The 19538-nt window shown below is 35.9% G+C and overlaps 2 protein-coding genes across 5 annotated transcripts in view; both read right to left on the bottom strand.

The window, feature by feature from the left end:
* The window catches only part of LOC134819529 (thrombospondin-1-like), a 45730-nt gene that overhangs the window by 19603 nt on the left and 6589 nt on the right, over window positions 1–19538 (bottom strand). Inside the window, exons 2-6 of the mRNA XM_063829515.1 lie at window positions 7170–7235; window positions 6360–6530; window positions 5869–6021; window positions 2481–2657; window positions 1496–1546 (exon numbers count right to left, since the gene is read on the bottom strand). Of these exons, the coding sequence (XP_063685585.1) occupies window positions 1496–1546; window positions 2481–2657; window positions 5869–6021; window positions 6360–6530; window positions 7170–7227 (610 nt within the window). The 5' untranslated portion in view covers window positions 7228–7235. The remainder of the gene's footprint in view (window positions 1–1495; window positions 1547–2480; window positions 2658–5868; window positions 6022–6359; window positions 6531–7169; window positions 7236–19538) is intronic.
* Window positions 8057–19538, bottom strand: part of LOC134819524 (uncharacterized) — a 35920-nt gene continuing 24438 nt past the window's right edge. For 3 of the 4 annotated variants that reach the window (XM_063829493.1, XM_063829496.1, XM_063829494.1), the window contains exons 22-38: window positions 17769–17912; window positions 17479–17643; window positions 15530–15628; window positions 15175–15375; window positions 14841–14939; window positions 14477–14686; window positions 13876–14070; window positions 12646–13068; window positions 12204–12407; window positions 11876–11986; window positions 11632–11670; window positions 11409–11459; window positions 10413–10685; window positions 10207–10287; window positions 9646–9813; window positions 8614–8783; window positions 8057–8487 (exon numbers count right to left, since the gene is read on the bottom strand). In XM_063829493.1, the coding sequence (XP_063685563.1) occupies window positions 8305–8487; window positions 8614–8783; window positions 9646–9813; window positions 10207–10287; window positions 10413–10685; window positions 11409–11459; window positions 11632–11670; window positions 11876–11986; window positions 12204–12407; window positions 12646–13068; window positions 13876–14070; window positions 14477–14686; window positions 14841–14939; window positions 15175–15375; window positions 15530–15628; window positions 17479–17643; window positions 17769–17912 (2816 nt within the window). In that variant the 3' untranslated portion in view covers window positions 8057–8304. The remainder of the gene's footprint in view (window positions 8488–8613; window positions 8784–9645; window positions 9814–10206; window positions 10288–10412; window positions 10686–11408; window positions 11460–11631; window positions 11671–11875; window positions 11987–12203; window positions 12408–12645; window positions 13069–13875; window positions 14071–14476; window positions 14687–14840; window positions 14940–15174; window positions 15376–15529; window positions 15629–17478; window positions 17644–17768; window positions 17913–19538) is intronic. The other variant, XM_063829495.1, reaches the window with a different exon arrangement.

Genomic DNA, 19538 nt, shown 5'->3' with positions numbered 1-19538 from the left:
AGCCCACATTGGGTTGTGGGGAAATGAAAAAGCGGATGAGCTGGCCAAGCTCGGCACGACCAGCGAACTCGTTTTGAAATGCACAATCCCTCAATCTTACATCAAACGACAAATCGACAACAAAGTCCACAGACTGAATCAGGATATCTGGTTAACAGATGGTCCTAGACACACCAAACTAACACTTGGCCAAAAGCACACCAAAATAATCAATAATATAAACACGTCACTCATCAACAATAGACAAGACTATAGAACCGCAGTCCACCTAGCCTAATCACGGGCCACTGCGGCTTAAACAAACACCTCCACACCATCCGCAAATCAAGCACCAGTGCTTGTCCCATGTGCGGAGACGGAGAGGAGACTGTCTCACACTTTCTTGGACAGTGCCCAGCTATTGCCCAACTAAGAGGTCAATACTTTCGGGACTACTACCTCTCGGTCAACGACATATTCGACAACCACCACATTACCACAATCGTCAACTTCACAAACCGCACCAAACGCTTAATAGTACCAGAAGAACTGGATCAGACTGGCGTAACCTAGCGCATTAACACATTACATATGCAGCCTTACCTAACTGATTTCTAATCTCATCTGGTACCAAAGAGCGGTATTCCCACTCAGATCATTACCACCACCCTCCTCCACAATTCACACTCCTCCACAATTCAAACTCCCCCTCATCCCAGAGGTAGGCAAAGCATCTTAATGCTATGCTCTAGTGGGCTTTCTATGCCCAGCCTCTCTTTAAAAAAAATTAAAAAAAAAGCCTAAGTGCCAGATGCTTTTTATAGACAGTTGGAGCCATAAATATTTCTCTGTCCATATCTCCACCAATATCTCTGTCGTCGATTTTCAGTTCTTTTCCCAGCGCAATGAACCACTAAGTAGCACTGTCCTTCAATTTTGTCTGTTCATCATACTCGAATCCTTGAATTTGGTCCAGAGATTGGGTCACCTTACAATCATCCTCCATAGTGTACTTGTATAGGAATGTACAAGTACACACGCAAAGGCTAACTACGCGGTAGCCTCAAACTGAACTTATCGCAATTTACAAAAGATAAGGGAGCTCGATAATTGCAACGTAAGCTACACTGACTACACACAAAATGAGAGAGTAGGCCCTACCATCTCGAAGTGATAATAATGATTAAATTTTTCGCAGATTGGCAATTGATCGGTGTAGTTGGTGTTGTACACACTGCACTGATAATGATATCACGTTGAACGTGTAATGTAAATATAGTGTAGATATATGCGAATATATATTCTAATAACTGATATTGCACAATCGTTTAGGCAATATTAAAAAACCAAATTTGGGATCCATCAAAGTTGGAGAATTGGCTTGTGGTACCGAGAATTTACCATTTTTAAAAGTACCATTTTTGACCACCTTTGAGTTTGCCAACTTCCTATAAATCTCCTGCTTTTTATAACCATCTGGTCAGGGTGTTAAAATCATCAGCAGACCTTTTCTAACCTAATGCGTCTTCGTGATCATCACTTTCTTTTTCGGATTCATCACGCGTATCTATAAATGATTATTGAAGTTACCATTACGGAGACGTAAGGCCAGAATTGAAGGAGGTGTATAAATTCAATAAAGCAATTTTTAAGGTTTCTGTGATAAAATAGCAACGGTAACAAAATGTAACTAACCTGTACAGATTCTGCATGTTTTCTGGCATTTTTTTATCGAATACGTACTTCGGCAATTTCCGCTTCCGACACAATATCTGGTGTCCGCAATATCTTCACAATTTGCATCATAAACTGGATCTGTATGATTTGCGGTCAAAATAAAAAACATTTAAAAAATCTAAAAAATGAGGATTGTTGATAGTTTTAAATGCCTTCTAGCGTTCATACTAATGTCCATTCAATGTAGAATGTAATTCATATCACAATAATATGGCTGCCATCAACATTTGTATTTTAAGTTCCGTAAATTAATTCTTTTGTTCATAAACAATTCGAAAATATATACTAATGTCCGTTCATAATTATGTCCGTTAATTTAATGTCTGTCCAAATAAGGTCCGATAAGGTAGATAGAAATTATATCTACCTTATCGGACCTTATTTGTCCGATCACAAAAATGCGTTCCTATCACAAAAATATGGCTGCCATCATTGATCATGATCAAGATATGTATTTTAAGTTCCGTTAATTAATTGTTCATGAATAATTCGAAGATATCTGCTTTTATAAAATTGAAATGAAAAAGACAGGAATATCCCATGGCCATTTATACACATTACTGTAAAATACTATTTCATCTTTGATAGCTTTTTTCTCGGAAAAAATTATTTTCTTATCGGACCTTATTTGGACAGACATTAAATTAACGGACATAATTATGAACGGACATTAGTATTAGGAAGCACCTGAAGACAGGAATCTTTAAGATGAATATTTTACATCTATAAAAAATCGGAACTGGTAAGTTTTATAATAAAATTACCTGGGCAAGGCCAGTCTTCGTTACATGTTTGAGTTTCGGAATCGTCCCCTTCACACTCTTTACCACCATGCCTGGGAGCGGGGTTGTTACATTGTCTGGTTCTGGTTTGGGTTCCTCCGTCACACTCAGCAGAGCACTTAGACCAATCTCCAAAAGCACTGTATCCTCCATCAACAGCTGAAATAGTTCCGTTTTAGATTAGTTCCGTTTTATGCATATTAATATCCGTCCAAATAAGGTCCGATAAGGTATAAAATCAATTTCGGTGGAATTTTATAAAGACCCCCCAGCCCCCTGCCCCCATAAATAGAAATCGCAACACAGCCCTCAGGAACCTTCGATACACCTGTCCAGAGCTGTTCACTTACATCCTAAATACATACAGACAAGAAGCTGACCTATTCATCGCCAACAGTATTGATCCCAATTCCCATTCTGTCTCAAGAAGGAACAACACAGGGAGATACCAGTGCACCTGGATGATATGCACTTAGCCTGATGCCTCTACTCAGTGAAGTCCAGATTAAACAGACAGAACTTGATTCAGAACTAGAACCAGACACGGAACCTAGAACTTATCCCAAACAAGTTTGGTATGCAGACAACTCTGCAGCATGGGGTAAACTTGATCAACTCATGAAATGGTGGGAGGATCTGAAAGATCATTGTCCCATGTATGGGTATTACCCAAAGCCCAGCAAGACATGTTTGATAGTGAAACCAGAGCATGCTATCAAAGCTAAGGAATCTTTCCAGATGTACAGATTACTTAGGCCACCGTTATAGCTGCAAACGAACCCCAGCCAGCTTACTCCGCTTTCATCTACGGAACCTCCAAAAGGTGGAACTTTGTTTGACGTACCACCCCATGGATTTCTGATCACCTAACACTCTTGGAATATTGTGTCAAAGAAGACTTTATACCAGCCATTATGGGCAAAAGTTTTGTGCCTGATCAGATCAGAAAGATAGCTTCACTTCCCGCAAGAATGGGCGGTCTGAGCATTCCAGACTGCACATCAACAGCAGAGATGGAGTACTCCAACTCAGTAAATGCTACGAAACAGCTCACGGAAGCAGTTTTTCAACAGTATACTACATTCCAACTAAACGAGGAACTGCAGCATAACATCATAAACGAAGTAAAGAAGCATAAGGAAGAAACACCAACGTGAAACTATTATGAATGAGGTATCATCATCCACAGTCCACACAAAGGCAAATAGAACTCCTTAGTGAAAAAGGAGCATCCAGTTGGTTATCCACACTCCCTCTAAAAGCATGTCAAGGTATGTCCTCAACAAACAAGAATTCTTTGATTTCCTCTCACTCAGATATAATCTTACACTGCCTACAAGTCTACAGCTAACAGAAACGTACCCTATGTGTATGTGAAAAACAAAACCATATCAACCATACTCTAACTTGCAAAATCGGAGGCTAAGTTTCACTTAGACACAATTCACTCAGAGATACAATAGCTGAACTCCTAACCACTGTTTGCAAAGACGTTGAAACAGAATATAGAACCTCAGCTTCTCTCCAAATAGACAGGATGGTGCAAGACTGGATATCAGTGCGAGATCGTTCTGGTCGCCACTGGACAGGGCATTCACAGATGTAAGGGTACTTCACCCTCAAGCCCAGTCAAACAGTGACAAGAGCATCTCGCAGATGTACCAATCTCACGAGAAAAACAAAAAAGTGAGTACAATGACAGAAAAGGCTACCTTCAATGTAGAAAAGGCTACCTTCGCGCCACTGGTGTTCAGTACTACCGGAGAAATGGCGTCTGAGGCTTCACAGTTCCTAAAACATCTCGCCGAAAAGATCAGCCTTAAGGGGGGGGGGGGGGGGGGGGTTCACCCTGATTTTTTTGTGAAACTTGGTTTCGAGATAGCAGTTGACCAACAAACTAGGACCAGTGACCGAACTTTTGAGGGGGTCCCGGACCCCAATATTCGGTCCAAATTAGGCCCAATTTAGCAAAATACCCTGAACATGCCCAAAATCCAGCAAAAAAATTTGGCGGCCAAATTCCAAAAATTTGCACTGCTAAATTTAGAATTTGGCCGCCAAATTTTTTAAAAGGCCTAACTCAAAATTCTGTCCTAAAACTTAAGGTTATGAGACAATTTTACGTTGATTCTGAAAATTTCATGAAAAAATATTGAAACCCTATTGAGTTCTATTGTTTTGAGCGAAGTCAGTTTTGCAAATATCGCGAACTGAGATATGGGCAATTTTGTTCATTTTTTGCGATTATTTGAACATCGAATCCACAATTAGGTAGATACTGAGCTGATAATCATCGATAATGTGTAGTATAGGCTTACCTTCCATATAAAGTTGGTTTCATTCAAAAATATTGATATTTGACCAATTTATGGGCCAAAATCGATCAAATTTGGTGCGTATGCCCAAATATGGTCATATGGTTTTTTGCTCATAACTCAGTCATTTTTTTCCAATCTTGATGAAAATTCATATACAAGTTCAAGGAACCACTAGCTACAAGTAAAGCATCTTAAATCTGGATATTGGGCATGTTCAGGGTATTTGGCTAAATTGGGCCTAATTTGGACCAAATATGGGCGTGGCTGCCCCGCAGGCACCGTTTGGCGGTTGGGGTCTGGGACCCCCTCAAAAGTTCGGTCACTGGTCCTAGTTTGTTGGTCAACTGCTATCTCGAAACCAAGTTTCACAAAAAATCAGGGTGAACCCCCCCCCCCCCCCCCCCCCCCCCCCCCTTAAGAGAGGCCAACAGTATTCTGATGTGATGTCATTTGTCAGACTGCGTTTTGATCTACTCTGAACCTGTATAATCTCTATCAGGGGGTACATAGGTACTAGAACTCTTCCACCCACAGCGATAATTGATTTGGACCTTAACCTGATCAACACTCCTAAACCCTAAAAGGTCATGGAGTGCCTTTTGGATGAGGGTCTAAACTGCTTTTTGTTGTAATACAAATTTGAGGATTTTATAAATTATTACAATTTTACATTTTTATAGAATTTGTATATAGGGACATTGCTATATTATGTGTATATTGTTTGAATTATAAAACTTTATTTCAACTCTTTGACACTAATTACTCTGTAAGTTTAGATCCCTGTATTTTGAACGAGAAGTCGTTTCCCAGAGCAGCTCAATGAGCAGCTCATGAGAGCCGAGACACAACTCGCATATTCTCCTACTGCCTTAAAACTTATTCGATTGGATGGCTACATAAGTGACTGTGTTAAACTTGTTTGACACTAAATAGTAAATGTATTATTGTCTATTTTAAGTAACAACACATTTTAAGTAACAACACATTTTATAACTACACTGTCTTTATAATGACAGTAGGAAACAGGAGGGTAAATAAAAGGTAATAGAAACCTGTACATGGTCCAGTTCCACATGTCTTTTCACAAAGATGTTGCGTATTGGGATAGGCATCCTCTTTGTTAACACACAATCCATTCAATTTATACCTTTGGCAAAATGTCAAGGTATGTTGGCTATCGTCTGAACATTCCCCGGTTTCGTTATCTGAAAGATGGTAGTTTAAGCCTCGATGAAGCAGTTTTTCCATTGTTTTTTCACTGCAGATTAAAGTGAATCATTTTGTTCGAGTGAGGGTTATTTTAGTGCCTATGTGCCTATTTTAGGAAATCACGCACTAAAATTAATGTTTTTTCAAATCAAAACAGATCACTAAGTTAGTGGTGGGCAAGAATGATAACAGATTACTAAGTAACTAAGTGGCTCTAAAAACCCTTGGACGCTTCGAGCCTTCGACCTCATTATTATGCAACTTCCTATTGAACATAGTCAGTCATACAACACGAAGAAAAATTATCACAATATAGAACTTGTCGACATTTTACCCTGACAGATATTGCAAGTCTTCCGACAAAACGTTTCCTCCTCCTCCATCAAGTCACAGAAACCAAGGAATTTCCACATATCACAGTAGTTGTGCTCCGAGCCAAACTTAGAATCTTGACAGCGTTTATCTGGTACATCGTTTTTTGCTGGTGGTACATACCAGTCCTGCCCTGATGTTGTTAGGAAACTTAATTTTGAGACCAAAAAAACTAAGGCCCTGACCGAACTTTAGGGTCCCGGGCGGTGGCGTCCAAATCCGACTCAATTATGCGAATCACCTAAACCAAGCTTTGGGGTGCTCTCAGTTCGTGATATTCACGAAAGTGATTTTGTCCAAAAAACAGAATAGAAATTAACCACTGATTAATATTTTTGCATGAAATTTTCAGTGTCAATGTAGAATAGCGATAATTTAAAATGATGAATTTTAAATTAGTCATTTTTAAATTTGGCGGCCGATTTTTTTTAACTGCAGTTTGGTCATATAGTTTTTGGCTCATTTTATTTATGTACGAATTTCAGGAGACTACTAGCTACAAGTAGAGTACCCTAAAGGTTTTGAGCATGTTTTGGTGAATTAGCACAATTGAGCAAAAATTAGCTACAAAATTACCAAATTTTTGAATTAACAACTATGATTAAAACTCAAATCAACAACTCTGATTAAGTATATTCCAAAAATTGCAATGTAGCGATTTTTCATTTTTAGAAACAGATATTTTAATATAAAAGTCCATAATTTTGACATTTCCATTAATGTCTAAGCGTGCAATAAATGCTAATTTATATAATTATTATTTATTCTATACCTGCTGTAGTGTAAAGCTGAACGAGGACCAGAAGCAAACTTGCTATTGCAATAGACATTGTGCTTCCTGACGTGTAATGAATTTTAGAATAAAAGTAACATTTGTTTCCTAATCCCTGATAGTTTACTAGAATTTTGGGTATTGGGCTACCCTGATTACTCTGCTATAGCTGTTCCCCTGGCTCGTGTAGGTCTATTTTATCAACATATAATATAAACCAGACCATACCGGGCACCTCGATAAACCGGGCCTCTTCTATTCAACTTTAAGTTTAGACCAGTCCAGAACCGGGAGCCCTCTTCTCCGTTTTGCTTATCCGTAGACTAAGCTTAACCCTTGCTACGACTATTCTGTGATCCGAGCCAATACTGTGGAAACTACCATATGCTTCGGAGTTCTTGACGGAGTTCCGCCATTTCTTTCGGCAAATGATGAAGTCGATTTGAGATCTACTTTGACTCATATCTGAGAGATATGTCCAGACTCTGGACTCCAGAGTTTCCCTCTTCGCTTCTGAAACCACGTGTGGTTTAGAAAGGCTCAAATGATCCCACACTTCACTACTTCTACACTTTATCACTTCCACACTTGCATCCTACCGTCCTAGTCCTATCACAAACACAAAATTTCAGAAGCAAAGAGGGAAACTCTGGACAAACGCGTCTGTCTATACTGTGCACTTTTAGTTTCCCTCGAGAGGCCCGGTATATAGAGGTGTATCTGTATGGCAGCCAGGTATTGTTATAAAATAAGGAATATTTATTTGTTATACTTATTATATGACTATATTTTTCCGTGATTTTGAATGCGATGTCTGCAAATATTGAAGTGTTTACGAATATCGAAAGAGATAATCATAACTACATGAAACCAATAACAACTAAAAGTGTATAAATCTTTAAAACCATATAACTACATATTATACATTAATTACATGTATTAAAAAACCTTATTAAGTCACATGGAAGTGCTTATCAAATATGAAATGAAATATTAGATTTTTAACGTTTATTATTCATTAATCACTAAAGATATAGATAGGTGACGAATGGTATAAGGCGGCCGCGGGTCGTGATTTCAACCGAGGTTCCTTATAGTGTGTATTGAAATGATGTAATATGAGATGAAGTACTAGTCACTTGGAACTATAATCTGAGGATTTTCTGATACAATCCATGCTAGCAGAAACCACGTCCCCGTTTCTAGCAAGCCGACTAGTTTTCTCCAGCTCTCCATGCTCCAGGCCTCGCAAGATACACATCCAGTTTCGCTGGACTATTGTGAAAGCTACACAGCCCCCTCTGTTCTCGCACATTCGCTGTAAGATTTAGACGATGAAGCTATCTAATTCAACATTTTATTATCACAGATTCTCACCGTGGTGTCCAATTTATAATCCTTGAAACAATTGGCGCACTCAAGTTTTATTTGTATATGATCTTACCTGGCACATAGCAAGAGTACGGACCCTGAGTTGAACCTTGAGAGTACCCCCAGGATACACTCCCCCGTAGTTATAACACGATTGAGTTTCCCAGGTGTCGACATCTTCTACCTCGTCACGTCGTCTGTCCTCTTCAAACTTCTTATCTTTACTCTCACATACCGGGTAATCTGGTTAAAAGTATTGTAGTTACCTTACGAGACATATTTAAATGGTGCGAAAGTCGGTGGTTTTTCGGGGAAAAAACCATATTTTCGGACTACCAAAATTTATTTTCACGTATAGTATCATTATTTCCCCCGAATTATTTTTCACGTATTTTCCTTAATTATGATTTTATCGATTTACTATCAAATCATCAATATAGTAAGTTATAAATATTATTCATCAAACCAATAATGAACGATTATTCGATCATGAATAGCTTTAAAAATGATTTTAGACACGTTCCATTAAAAATAAGCAAGTTCTGTCACTACTTTAATGGTCACGGCGGTGAAATTTCGGGATTAGTGGAAGATAACAAACACTGTCGGTCTCCTATACCTTCTGGAGGATTATAAGTTAAGTTGAGGCTGACTTTCAAAGGCTCCGGAGAAATTGTTTACAAGATGAAACAGCTGATCAGAGAAGATTTTTGTGTTTAATTTTCTCAAATATTGGGTTTCATTTTTGTAAAATAAGGAGATGAAAAAAATCCCAAATACCATGATTTAATTTGGGGTACAAAATGTGGTGGTTTTCGGTAAAAATTCCCATATTTTCGTTCCCAAATCATTTATGTCACCGGAATTATGTCGAACATAAATATGTCTCCTTTGAGTCCTTCTCATTGGTTATGGTTGACTGAATCTAATTCCTGATTGTGCCTTAATTTACTTATTAAATTCAATTACCTTTTTTGATAAATGTTCAGACATACAATAGATAACCAGATAAAGAGCAAAGAACTATTCCTTGGTCTAAAATAGCGATCCGTGGTGTGAGTCTCACCACCACGCTACCCTGGGCTGGGATGATTGTTTCACTAACCCGAGAATGAAATGGAATCGTGAGCAGAACAATCGACAAGCTTAGGGTTTGTAGGAGGTGTCTTGCAATACATGATCACGGAGTCCCCGACATCAAGGTTAGTTTTCTTATCAGGATAGAATCCTAAAACATCCGGCAATCTACTCAGATCGCATCCTTTAGACCGGCCTGGAAACAATACCAAATAAATGTTATACAAGCATTGTGAATACATTCTAACAAGTGAAAGTAGTTCAAAAGTACAAGTTCGAGTATTATTTTGAATTAATTATTTACGCTTGAGTTACATCACTCATTTAAGGCCAGAGGGAGGGGTAAACATGTATTTTTCAGTTGTCACTTATGTGACAGAGCTGCAGTAATTACTAGTAGTAGTAAAACTTAAACAAGTTAAATTATAATTTTAATTTAAGTTTTACTAGTAATAATAGGTAAACCTTAAACTTTGACGCAAGGTCCAATTTTGATGCGGTCATATCATGCATGTGAAAACCAAAAATACATATTTACCCTTCCCCCCTCTAACCTCAATTGAGAAGTATCGAGAAAAGTGTTTCTCACCTATTGAGGACTGTATAATAAAACTATCAGGGACAGGAGGTTGTTCGCTTACCCCTGACGGAACTTTCTCTTTTTGAGACTCTGAAAATTTAGAAGTTGGTCCCCTTTATACAACTTCAAAGGTTGTTAAGAATTCTCAATGATATAATTTCTTGATCTAGACAATAAACATATACAATGATTAGCAATGTTCAAGTAAAACTTACTGTAAATAATCTTATCAACTTTTCCAACTGCGTCTAAAATACAATCCATAGACGCGGAAACGACATCCTTTGCCTCATGGTTAGTAACAGGTTCAGGGTTTAGCCAAGCGTTCTTCAGCATGCATGAACCGGTGTCCTTATAGAGAGAGAACGCAACACAGCCAGCTCTAGTGGCGCACTTAGTGTAGCACTCTGATGTTTCTGTAACTTCCTCATATCTTGCTGTAGGAGACCCGACAAATGATACACCTTCGCGGAGGCATTCCTTCACTCCTGTATTGTAGAATCGTTTAACCATTAAATTTGAATTTTGAAAAAAAAATAATGATGACATAGATTTGGTAGAGAGAAGAACTCAAGTATCAACAAAATATCCAGAAACATGGATAAGCTAGAACGTCAAGGCCAGACAATGCAATGTAGATTTCTGTCATAGTAATTCATGAGAGAAATGATTGGATAGGTACTGGTAATTTCTAGATTGAAAATTGAACTTAACATTTGTTATTATATAATTAAGGGGGCCGGGGGGGGGGTCTTCATCAAAATTCTCTCGAAATTGACTTTGTGGGGGGGGGGAGTGATATCTATCAGCTGTTTTTGGTCCCATGGAAAAATATTGTTCCTAACCGAAATTATTGCCGGTCAAAGTTCAGCTAAATGAGTAATTGGTGACCTTTGACCGGCAATATGGTCCTTAGAACATATCCTAAAAGTTTCAGGGTGATTACTCAAAAATGTAGGAGAAGATAGATTTTTAGACTCGATTTTCAGGGCGCGCGATTGGGAATCGCTCGCGCAATACAATTACACATAAGCGCTGACCTTTGATTGGCAATAATTTCGGCTAGGAACAATATTATTCCATGGGAACAAAAACAGCTGATAGATATCACTCCCCTCCATCAGAAACAACTACAAAGTCAATTTCGAGAGAATTTTGATGAAGACCCCCCCCCCCCCCCCCCCCCTCGCAATTTCCCTGCAATTGCATACCTGGCACTTCCAAGTGGAGCCGTAAACCTCTCAAAGGACTGGAAGTGTCGCCTGAAAATGTTTTAATGTAAGAATGTAGACAATTACTAACAAAACTTCAACAGGAACAATGAAAACTTCTAACGTCCAAATTTATTGAAAAGTTCATAGTACTAGGCAACATGAACAGCAAAATAAAGTAAGATCTAACTACATGTATTTGATTTTGTTCAATCTGACTTACCAACTACTGAACTCAAGGAGTATTCATCAAGACCATTGTCTGAAAGATTTTTAGTAACGCGAATTGAATGTGAAAGACTGAATCAAACAAAATTGGAGCGTGTTATGGATAATAGGAACACCCTATATACTAATATACTATATATACATTATACATGCCTAATAATATACCTAATAATATAACCCTCAATAATTATACAGGTTAGGGGTAAATTTGCAACAATTTGCAACATTTATTCAAATACCTTGATCACAGACGCCACAACTTTCAGGGCACATTTTAGCCACCTCTAGGAACTTTTTGCAGAAGTAGCCAGAGAAAAATGCACAGTCAACAGACTGGTCATTACATCTTCCTAAAATGAGAATTAACTATGAGCTTGAGGGATCCAAGAAACTGTTAAATTTTGCATAACGTGCTTGCGTAATTTATGTGATTGACTCTTCGGAAAACAGCGAATGGCGACCCTTGGCCTTCGTGACCGATTAGCAATAATGGTACACTGTTCCTTCTAGCAATGGTACCTAAATATAATAAAAGAGCTATATAGACACATTTTTAATTCCACAAACCTTCTTTTCGCTCGTTATCCTTCCTTTTTGCTTGACATACTCTGCAGGTTTTCGGACATATTTCCTGGATTCCTTTTTCGTAGCATTCACTTTTAACGTGTTTACAAAACTTAGTATCTGCATCCTTACAACCTGGAGCTTGGTTCAGGCTCGAGGAGGCTGTACGAATGTATTGAGACCTCGGCACAACTTTGGCCTCTTCGCCTGAGATGGAGAAGTTTCAGGCTACTTTTTTAAAGTGTTTATAAATTTTATGTAAATTAACAGATAATCCTGCATGCTCATTTGGACATTTGTTTGACAAAGTTTGTACATAATAATCAAATCTGCGGACGGTTATCTTTATGACTTCGAAAAGCAAAGAAAAAAGTAAAAACAGCAACGTTACTTGCAACTGGAATAAATGTTTATAAAAATACTGAAATAATTGTCAATAACTAACCTTCATTGAGGGTTACTCCTTCACAAGAACCGCACGTCCTCTTACAGAATATTTCTTTAAGTTCTATATTCGTTTCACAATATCCTTCTGATTTCCATTTACCACACCTATCAGCACCTTCCTTATCATCACAAGACTCAGTATCCTTCTCTGATTTGTTATCATCTTTCTTTTCATCATTATCAATACTTTCCTCTTTCTTTTCATCATTATCAATACTTTCCTCTTTCTTTTCATCGTTATCAACACTTTCCTCTTTCTTTTCATCATTATCAATACGTTCTTCTTTCTTTTCATCATTATCAATCATTTCTTCGTTCTTTTCATCATTATCAATACTTTCTTCTTTCTTTTCATCATTATTAATACTTTCTCCTTTCTTTTCATCAGTATCAATATTTTCCACTTTTTTTCCATCATTATCTGGCATAAGACTTTTGTCATTATCTGGCTTAGGAAATTCATTACTCTTTTACAGTATATAAGTATATATAAAGTATATAAGTATATAAGTATATAAGTATATAAGTATATAAGTATATAAGTATATAAGTATATAAGTATATAAGTATATAAGTATATAAGTATATAAGTATATAAGTATATAAGTATATAAGTATATAAGTATATAAGTATATAAGTATATAAGTATATAAGTATATAAGTATATAAGTATATAAGTATATAAGTATATAAGTATATAAGTATATAAGTATATAAGTATATAAGTATATAAGTATATAAGTATATAAGTATATAAGTATATAAGTATATAAGTATATAAGTATATAAGTATATAAGTATATAAGTATATAAGTATATAAGTATATAAGTATATAAGTATATAAGTATATAAGTATATAATATAAGTGTATAATAAGTATGTGGATAAATATGCTTGCCTAGTTTACTAAGCTTGAGCACTCTATAGGGAATGAATAGATCACCGCTTAGCTTAAATGCAAAGCTCCTAACTCGTAATGAGTTTGAAGAGCACTGTGGTACCTATGTAATTCCTTCATCATTAAGGGCTTGGTGGCTCAGTGGCGCGGTCCCGGACCAGTAATCTGGTCCCGCCATCAGCAAAACCATCCCTGATGATTTGATCCACACTGATGAGTCCTAATAGGACGAAACACTGTGTCTATGGATAAGTATATAAGGGGGGGGGGGGGGGGCTATATAAGTATTCAAGAACACTGTAATGGAACCAAACTAACAATAACTAACCTCCACATGCACCGCATGTCTTTTTACATAATATTTCTTTAACTTGTTTCTGCGATTCACAATATCCCTGCGATTTCCATTCACCACATTCTTTACTGACATCTGCTCTATCTTTACAAGTCTCAGTGGCTTTCTTCGACTTGTTATTATCTTTCTTTTCTTTATTTTCATCTTTATCTGGCATAGGACTTCCGTCTGAAACAATCCAAAATGTTGATTATATGTATAATAAGAAAAGTAATGGGTCCAACTCCAGTAAATAAAACGATTGATAAATTCCTCAAAATGTTAACTTAATCACACAGACCAATCAATTGCTTTAACTCCATACCACCCTACTGTTCTGAAAACGCTATCTACCAAAGTTGCTCCTGAGTAAAATGCATATACATGTATCTATGTTCGTAGACATATTATTCTTTCTGTAAAATATGGACAATCGCCAACTTATAGTTTTCCGACCTTACGTTACCGCCTACCGGTTTGATCAAAATAATGAGATTATCCACCAAATGAGAGCTTCTAGAAGATTATTTTTCCGTGACAGATTCGTGCAGCTAGTTTTAGAAAGAGTATTATAAGAGTACTTAAACAAACTAACCGGACTGACCTTTGCATGTACCACATGTATTTTTACAAAATGTTTCTCTAATTTTTGTATGAGAACAAAATCCTCTTGATTTCCAGATACCACATCTGCTTTTATATGTAGTTAAATCTTCACATTTATCAGTATCTCCGTTGTTATTATTGTTCCCTCCTTTTCCGTCACTTTCTTTCTTGTTGTTGTCTGGTTCAGTTCTACTTGAACCTTATAGAGAGAGATTAAGTTCAAAGTTCATTTAATAATCAGATCAATTAACTTTAGGGAAATAAAAAATAAACTAAATGGTGACAATTTTATTTTAAGAGAAAAGTGAGAGGTGAAAAATTGGGATTCCAAAATTGGCTGCTTAGAATTCTACTTTTCTCAGTATCTTTCTTCGACTTGTTATCATCTTTCTTTTCCTCATTATCGATATTTTCGTCTTTCTTTTCGTCATTATCTGGCATAAGACTTCCGTCTGAAATAATCCAAAACGTTGAGACAAGAAGAGTTGTATGTGTAGAAAACAGATAGTTGCCTGATCTCTTTTGAATGCCTCAAAAGTTATCCGACATATTATCCGTGCTCGTAGGTCATATTCACAAATATCTAAATATGGTTTAAGACAAACTTTCAAGTTTCAGATAATTAGAAATTCCTCCTTCGCAAAGTTATTTTCCACAATTTTCTGGATTCTAACTAACCAAACTAACCTTTGCATGTACCACACGTATTTTTACAAAAACTTTCTCTAATTTTTGTACGAGAACAAAATCCTCTTGATTTCCAGATACCACATCTGCTTTTATATGTAGTTAAATCTTCACATTTATCAGTATCTCCGTTGTTATTATTGTTCCCTCCTTTTCCGTCACTTTCTTTCTTGTTGTTGTCTGGTTCAGTTCTACTTGAATCTTATAGAGAGAGATTAAGTTCAAAGTTCATATAATAATCAGATCAATTAACTTTAGGGAAATAAAAAATAAACTAAATGGTGACAGTTTTATTTTAAGAGAAAAGTGAGAGGTGAAAAATTGGGATTCCAAAATTGGCTGCTTAGAATCTTACTTTTCTCAGTATCTTTCTTCGGCTTGTTATCATCTTTCTTTTCCTCATTATCGATACTTTCGTCTTTCTTTTCGTCATTATCTGGCATAAGACTTCCGTCTGAAATAATCCAAAACGTTGAGACAAGAAGAGTTGTATGTGTAGAAAACAGATAGTTGCCTGATCTCTTTTGAATGCCTCAAAAGTTATCCGACATATTATCCGTGCTCGTAGGTCATATTCACAAATATCTAAATATGGTTTAAGACAAACTTTCAAGTTTCAGATAATTAGAAATTCCTCCTTCGCAAAGTTATTTTCCACAATTTTCTGGATTCTAACTAACCAAACTAACCTTTGCATGTACCACACGTATTTTTACAAAAACTTTCTCTAATTTTTGTACGAGAACAAAATCCTCTTGATTTCCAGATACCACATCTGCTTTTATATGTAGTTAAATCTTCACATTTATCAGTATCTCCGTTGTTATTATTGTTCCCTCCTTTTCCGTCACTTTCTTTCTTGTTGTTGTCTGGTTCAGTTCTACTTGAACCTTATAGAGAGAGATTAAGTTCAAAGTTCATTTAATAATCAGATCAATTAACTTTAGGGAAATAAAAAATAAACTAAATGGTGACAATTTTATTTTAAGAGAAAAGTGAGAGGTGAAAAATTGAGATTCCAAAATTGGTTGCTTAGAATCTTACTTTTCTCAGTATCTTTTTTCGGCTTGTTATCATCTTTCTTTTCCTCATTATCGATACTTTCGTCTTTCTTTTCCTCATTATCTGGCATTAGAATTCCGTCTGAAATAATCCAAAACGTTGATACAAGAAGATTTGTATGTGTAGAAAACAGATAGTTGCCTGATCAATTTTGAATGCCTCAAAAGTTATCCGACATATTATCCGTGCTCGTAGGTCATATTCACAAATATCTAAATATGGTTTAAGACAAACTTTCAAGTTTCAGATAATTAGAAATTCCTCCTTCGCAAAGTTATTTTCCACAATTTTCTGGATTTTAACTAACCAAACTAACCTTTGCATGTACCACACGTATTTTTACAAAAACTTTCTCTAATTTTTGTACGAGAACAAAATCCTCTTGATTTCCAGATACCACATCTGCTTTTATATGTAGTTAAATCTTCACATTTATCAGTATCTCCGTTGTTATTATTGTTCCCTCCTTTTCCGTCACTTTCTTTCTTGTTGTTGTCTGGTTCAGTTCTACTTGAATCTTATAGAGAGAGATTAAGTTCAAAGTTCATATAATAATCAGATCAATTAACTTTAGGGAAATAAAAAATAAACTAAATGGTGACAATTTTATTTTAAGAGAAAAGTGAGAGGTGAAAAATTGAGATTCCAAAATTGGTTGCTTAGAATCTTACTTTTCTCAGTATCTTTTTTCGGCTTGTTATCATCTTTCTTTTCCTCATTATCGATACTTTCGTCTTTCTTTTCCTCATTATCTGGCATTAGAATTCCGTCTGAAATAATCCAAAACGTTGATACAAGAAGATTTGTATGTGTAGAAAACAGATAGTTGCCTGATCAATTTTGAATGCCTCAAAAGTTATCCGACATATTATCCGTGCTCGTAGGTCACATTCACAAATATCTAAATATATGGTTTAAGACAAACTTTCAAGTTTCAGATTTAAATTAGAAATTCCTCCTTCGCAAAGTTATTTTCCGCAATTTTCTGGATTCATTTATGGGATTTATTGTTGATGCGCGGCGCTACATTGGTCAAATCATTCGTCAATTTTTACCATGCATCCCACTCATTTATAAAAAACACAGTATTTAATTATGTTGCACTTTTTTCCAGTAACACTTTTCACTCAAAAGAATTAATGGTACAAGTACATCGTAGGGAAAATTGATCGTGCGTGGTTTAACCGCAGCGAAATTCTTGTTACAACTTTAAACAAATACATTTGAAAAAACAGGACAGACCTTCACAGGAGTTGCATGTTTTCTTACAAAGCTTTCCTCTGACATTTGATCTATATCCACTATTTTTAGGATCGCACATTCCTTTTGCTTTCCATACAGCGCAAACGTCGTAGCGCACTCTATTTCCACATTTTCCAGAGCCCACACTTTGCAAACCGGTTATTCCTGAAATATGATGTAGGTAAAAGCGTTTCAGGACTTCTATATCAGGACGTGTATAATCTGTGATCCAGTCTTTTATTCTTGTAATGGATCACAGCAGTTACATGATATAAATTAAAACTTCTTACCACAAATTCCACATGATTTTGGGCACATAGTGTGTACATCTGTTTTGGCACATTTTGCTTTTAGGAAAGGGCAACGGTATATATCTGCATCCTGACAATCGTTATTCTTCATAGCTTTCCTTGCAACAAGTTTGGGAATTCTACCTGAAATATAGTCACCTTGATTATCGAACAGCAAAATAAATACCTAAATAAACTTCGTAATCTGATAAATTATAGGAAAGTGTGAACTCTGTTAGGTAATTCAGTACAGACCACAGACTCATATAGGGTAAGTAGCACGATATATTTTGGCAGTTTAACTTTGAGGAAAAAAGAAGATGATGACGTTATCAAACTTTCTCAACCTCACGTGGACACGTTCAAAAAAAGGTGGCACTAGAGATTGATTTTTTAAAATGCGTTTTAAAAATAGTCATTACTCTTTGTTGGTTGATATGTCTATCTATACCTTTAGAAATTCGATTAAATTTCATGATCCTGAAATCACGGAGTCTCTAGTGCTTATATCACAGGAGTTATCGTTATTTGTGTGCCAATGAGTCAAAAGTCACACAATTAGAAATGCAAGATGAATCAACACTAGATAATCTGAAAAGTAATATTCACAAAGAAGCCAAAATTGATATGGTGACTATAATGCATGTAAGGAATGGAATGTCTTATCTGAAATTGTTATTGGTGCCAAAATGAGTCAAAAATCACAACTTAAACGTTGGAAATGAGCCTATTTTGAGCAGTGATTATTGAATCATCTAACGTTTTTATTGGCTTTCTATCATTTTTTAGGGTACAAAATAGTATTCAATAGTATTAAAACCAATTAATATGATTCAAAAGTCACATTTTCGTTAAAGGTGCGCTATTAAGTCACACTATAGTTATCCTTAAATTAAGTGAACGATATGACAATTTATATCCATTCTATGATTATTATTATGTGATTTTTGAATCCATGTCTAAGCTTATACCATATTGAAGGCCTTTGAGCGATAATTTTTGATCTGGGTGCTTAAATGATTCAAAAATCACTTAAATCTAGCTACCAAATATGTAATTTTCTTTAAAGTGTGACAATTGAATCATATGTAATGTTCAAGTTGTAATGACATTTTGAAAGGTAAGGTAATGAATCGATAATCACATTTCAAAAATTCAATTAAGTATTATACGTTACTGATTGATTCATTTGTCACATTATGGAGACAAAATTATCATGGCTTGAGTAGTAAAAGTACTTGCCTAGTTTACTCAGTTTAAAATTAGTGTTTTGTGATTATTGATTCCACTATTACTCTAATAACGAACTTCTCCATGACCATAAACAAGTGTCACAACAAATTACTGCATATTTACTATGAATACAAACCTGATATAGAGCCAAAAAGTGATACATTCCCCTGATACAGCATAATTTCAATACATGCTCATTTATGTGATTTTTGACTCATTATGGCACTTTTAATCATCTAAATTCTCTAAATATTAGTTAGCATGATATAATTGTGATTGATAGAGTTCATTGCTACAATCATTCCGTTGATATTCATATCACATTCATCATTCTAAAATACTTAGTCAGAATTAACCCTATGTGTGATAATTGCATCATAACTCCACATTTAACCGGTGACTCTTTGCACTTTTAACACTCAACTATCTCAGAAAGGTTCAATAATCACATTGAGAAGCAGGACACACTCACAGAATGTAAATTCATCATTAGAGGTGCAAGAAATGAATATTTTGTGATTTCTGGCTCATATCTGC

This window comes from Bolinopsis microptera, chromosome 8, assembly GCF_026151205.1.
Source record: "Bolinopsis microptera isolate Bmic1 chromosome 8, MBARI_Bmic_1.0, whole genome shotgun sequence".
NCBI classification, from domain to species: domain Eukaryota; kingdom Metazoa; phylum Ctenophora; class Tentaculata; order Lobata; family Bolinopsidae; genus Bolinopsis; species Bolinopsis microptera.
This window is presented reverse-complemented; position numbering and strand designations above follow the sequence as displayed.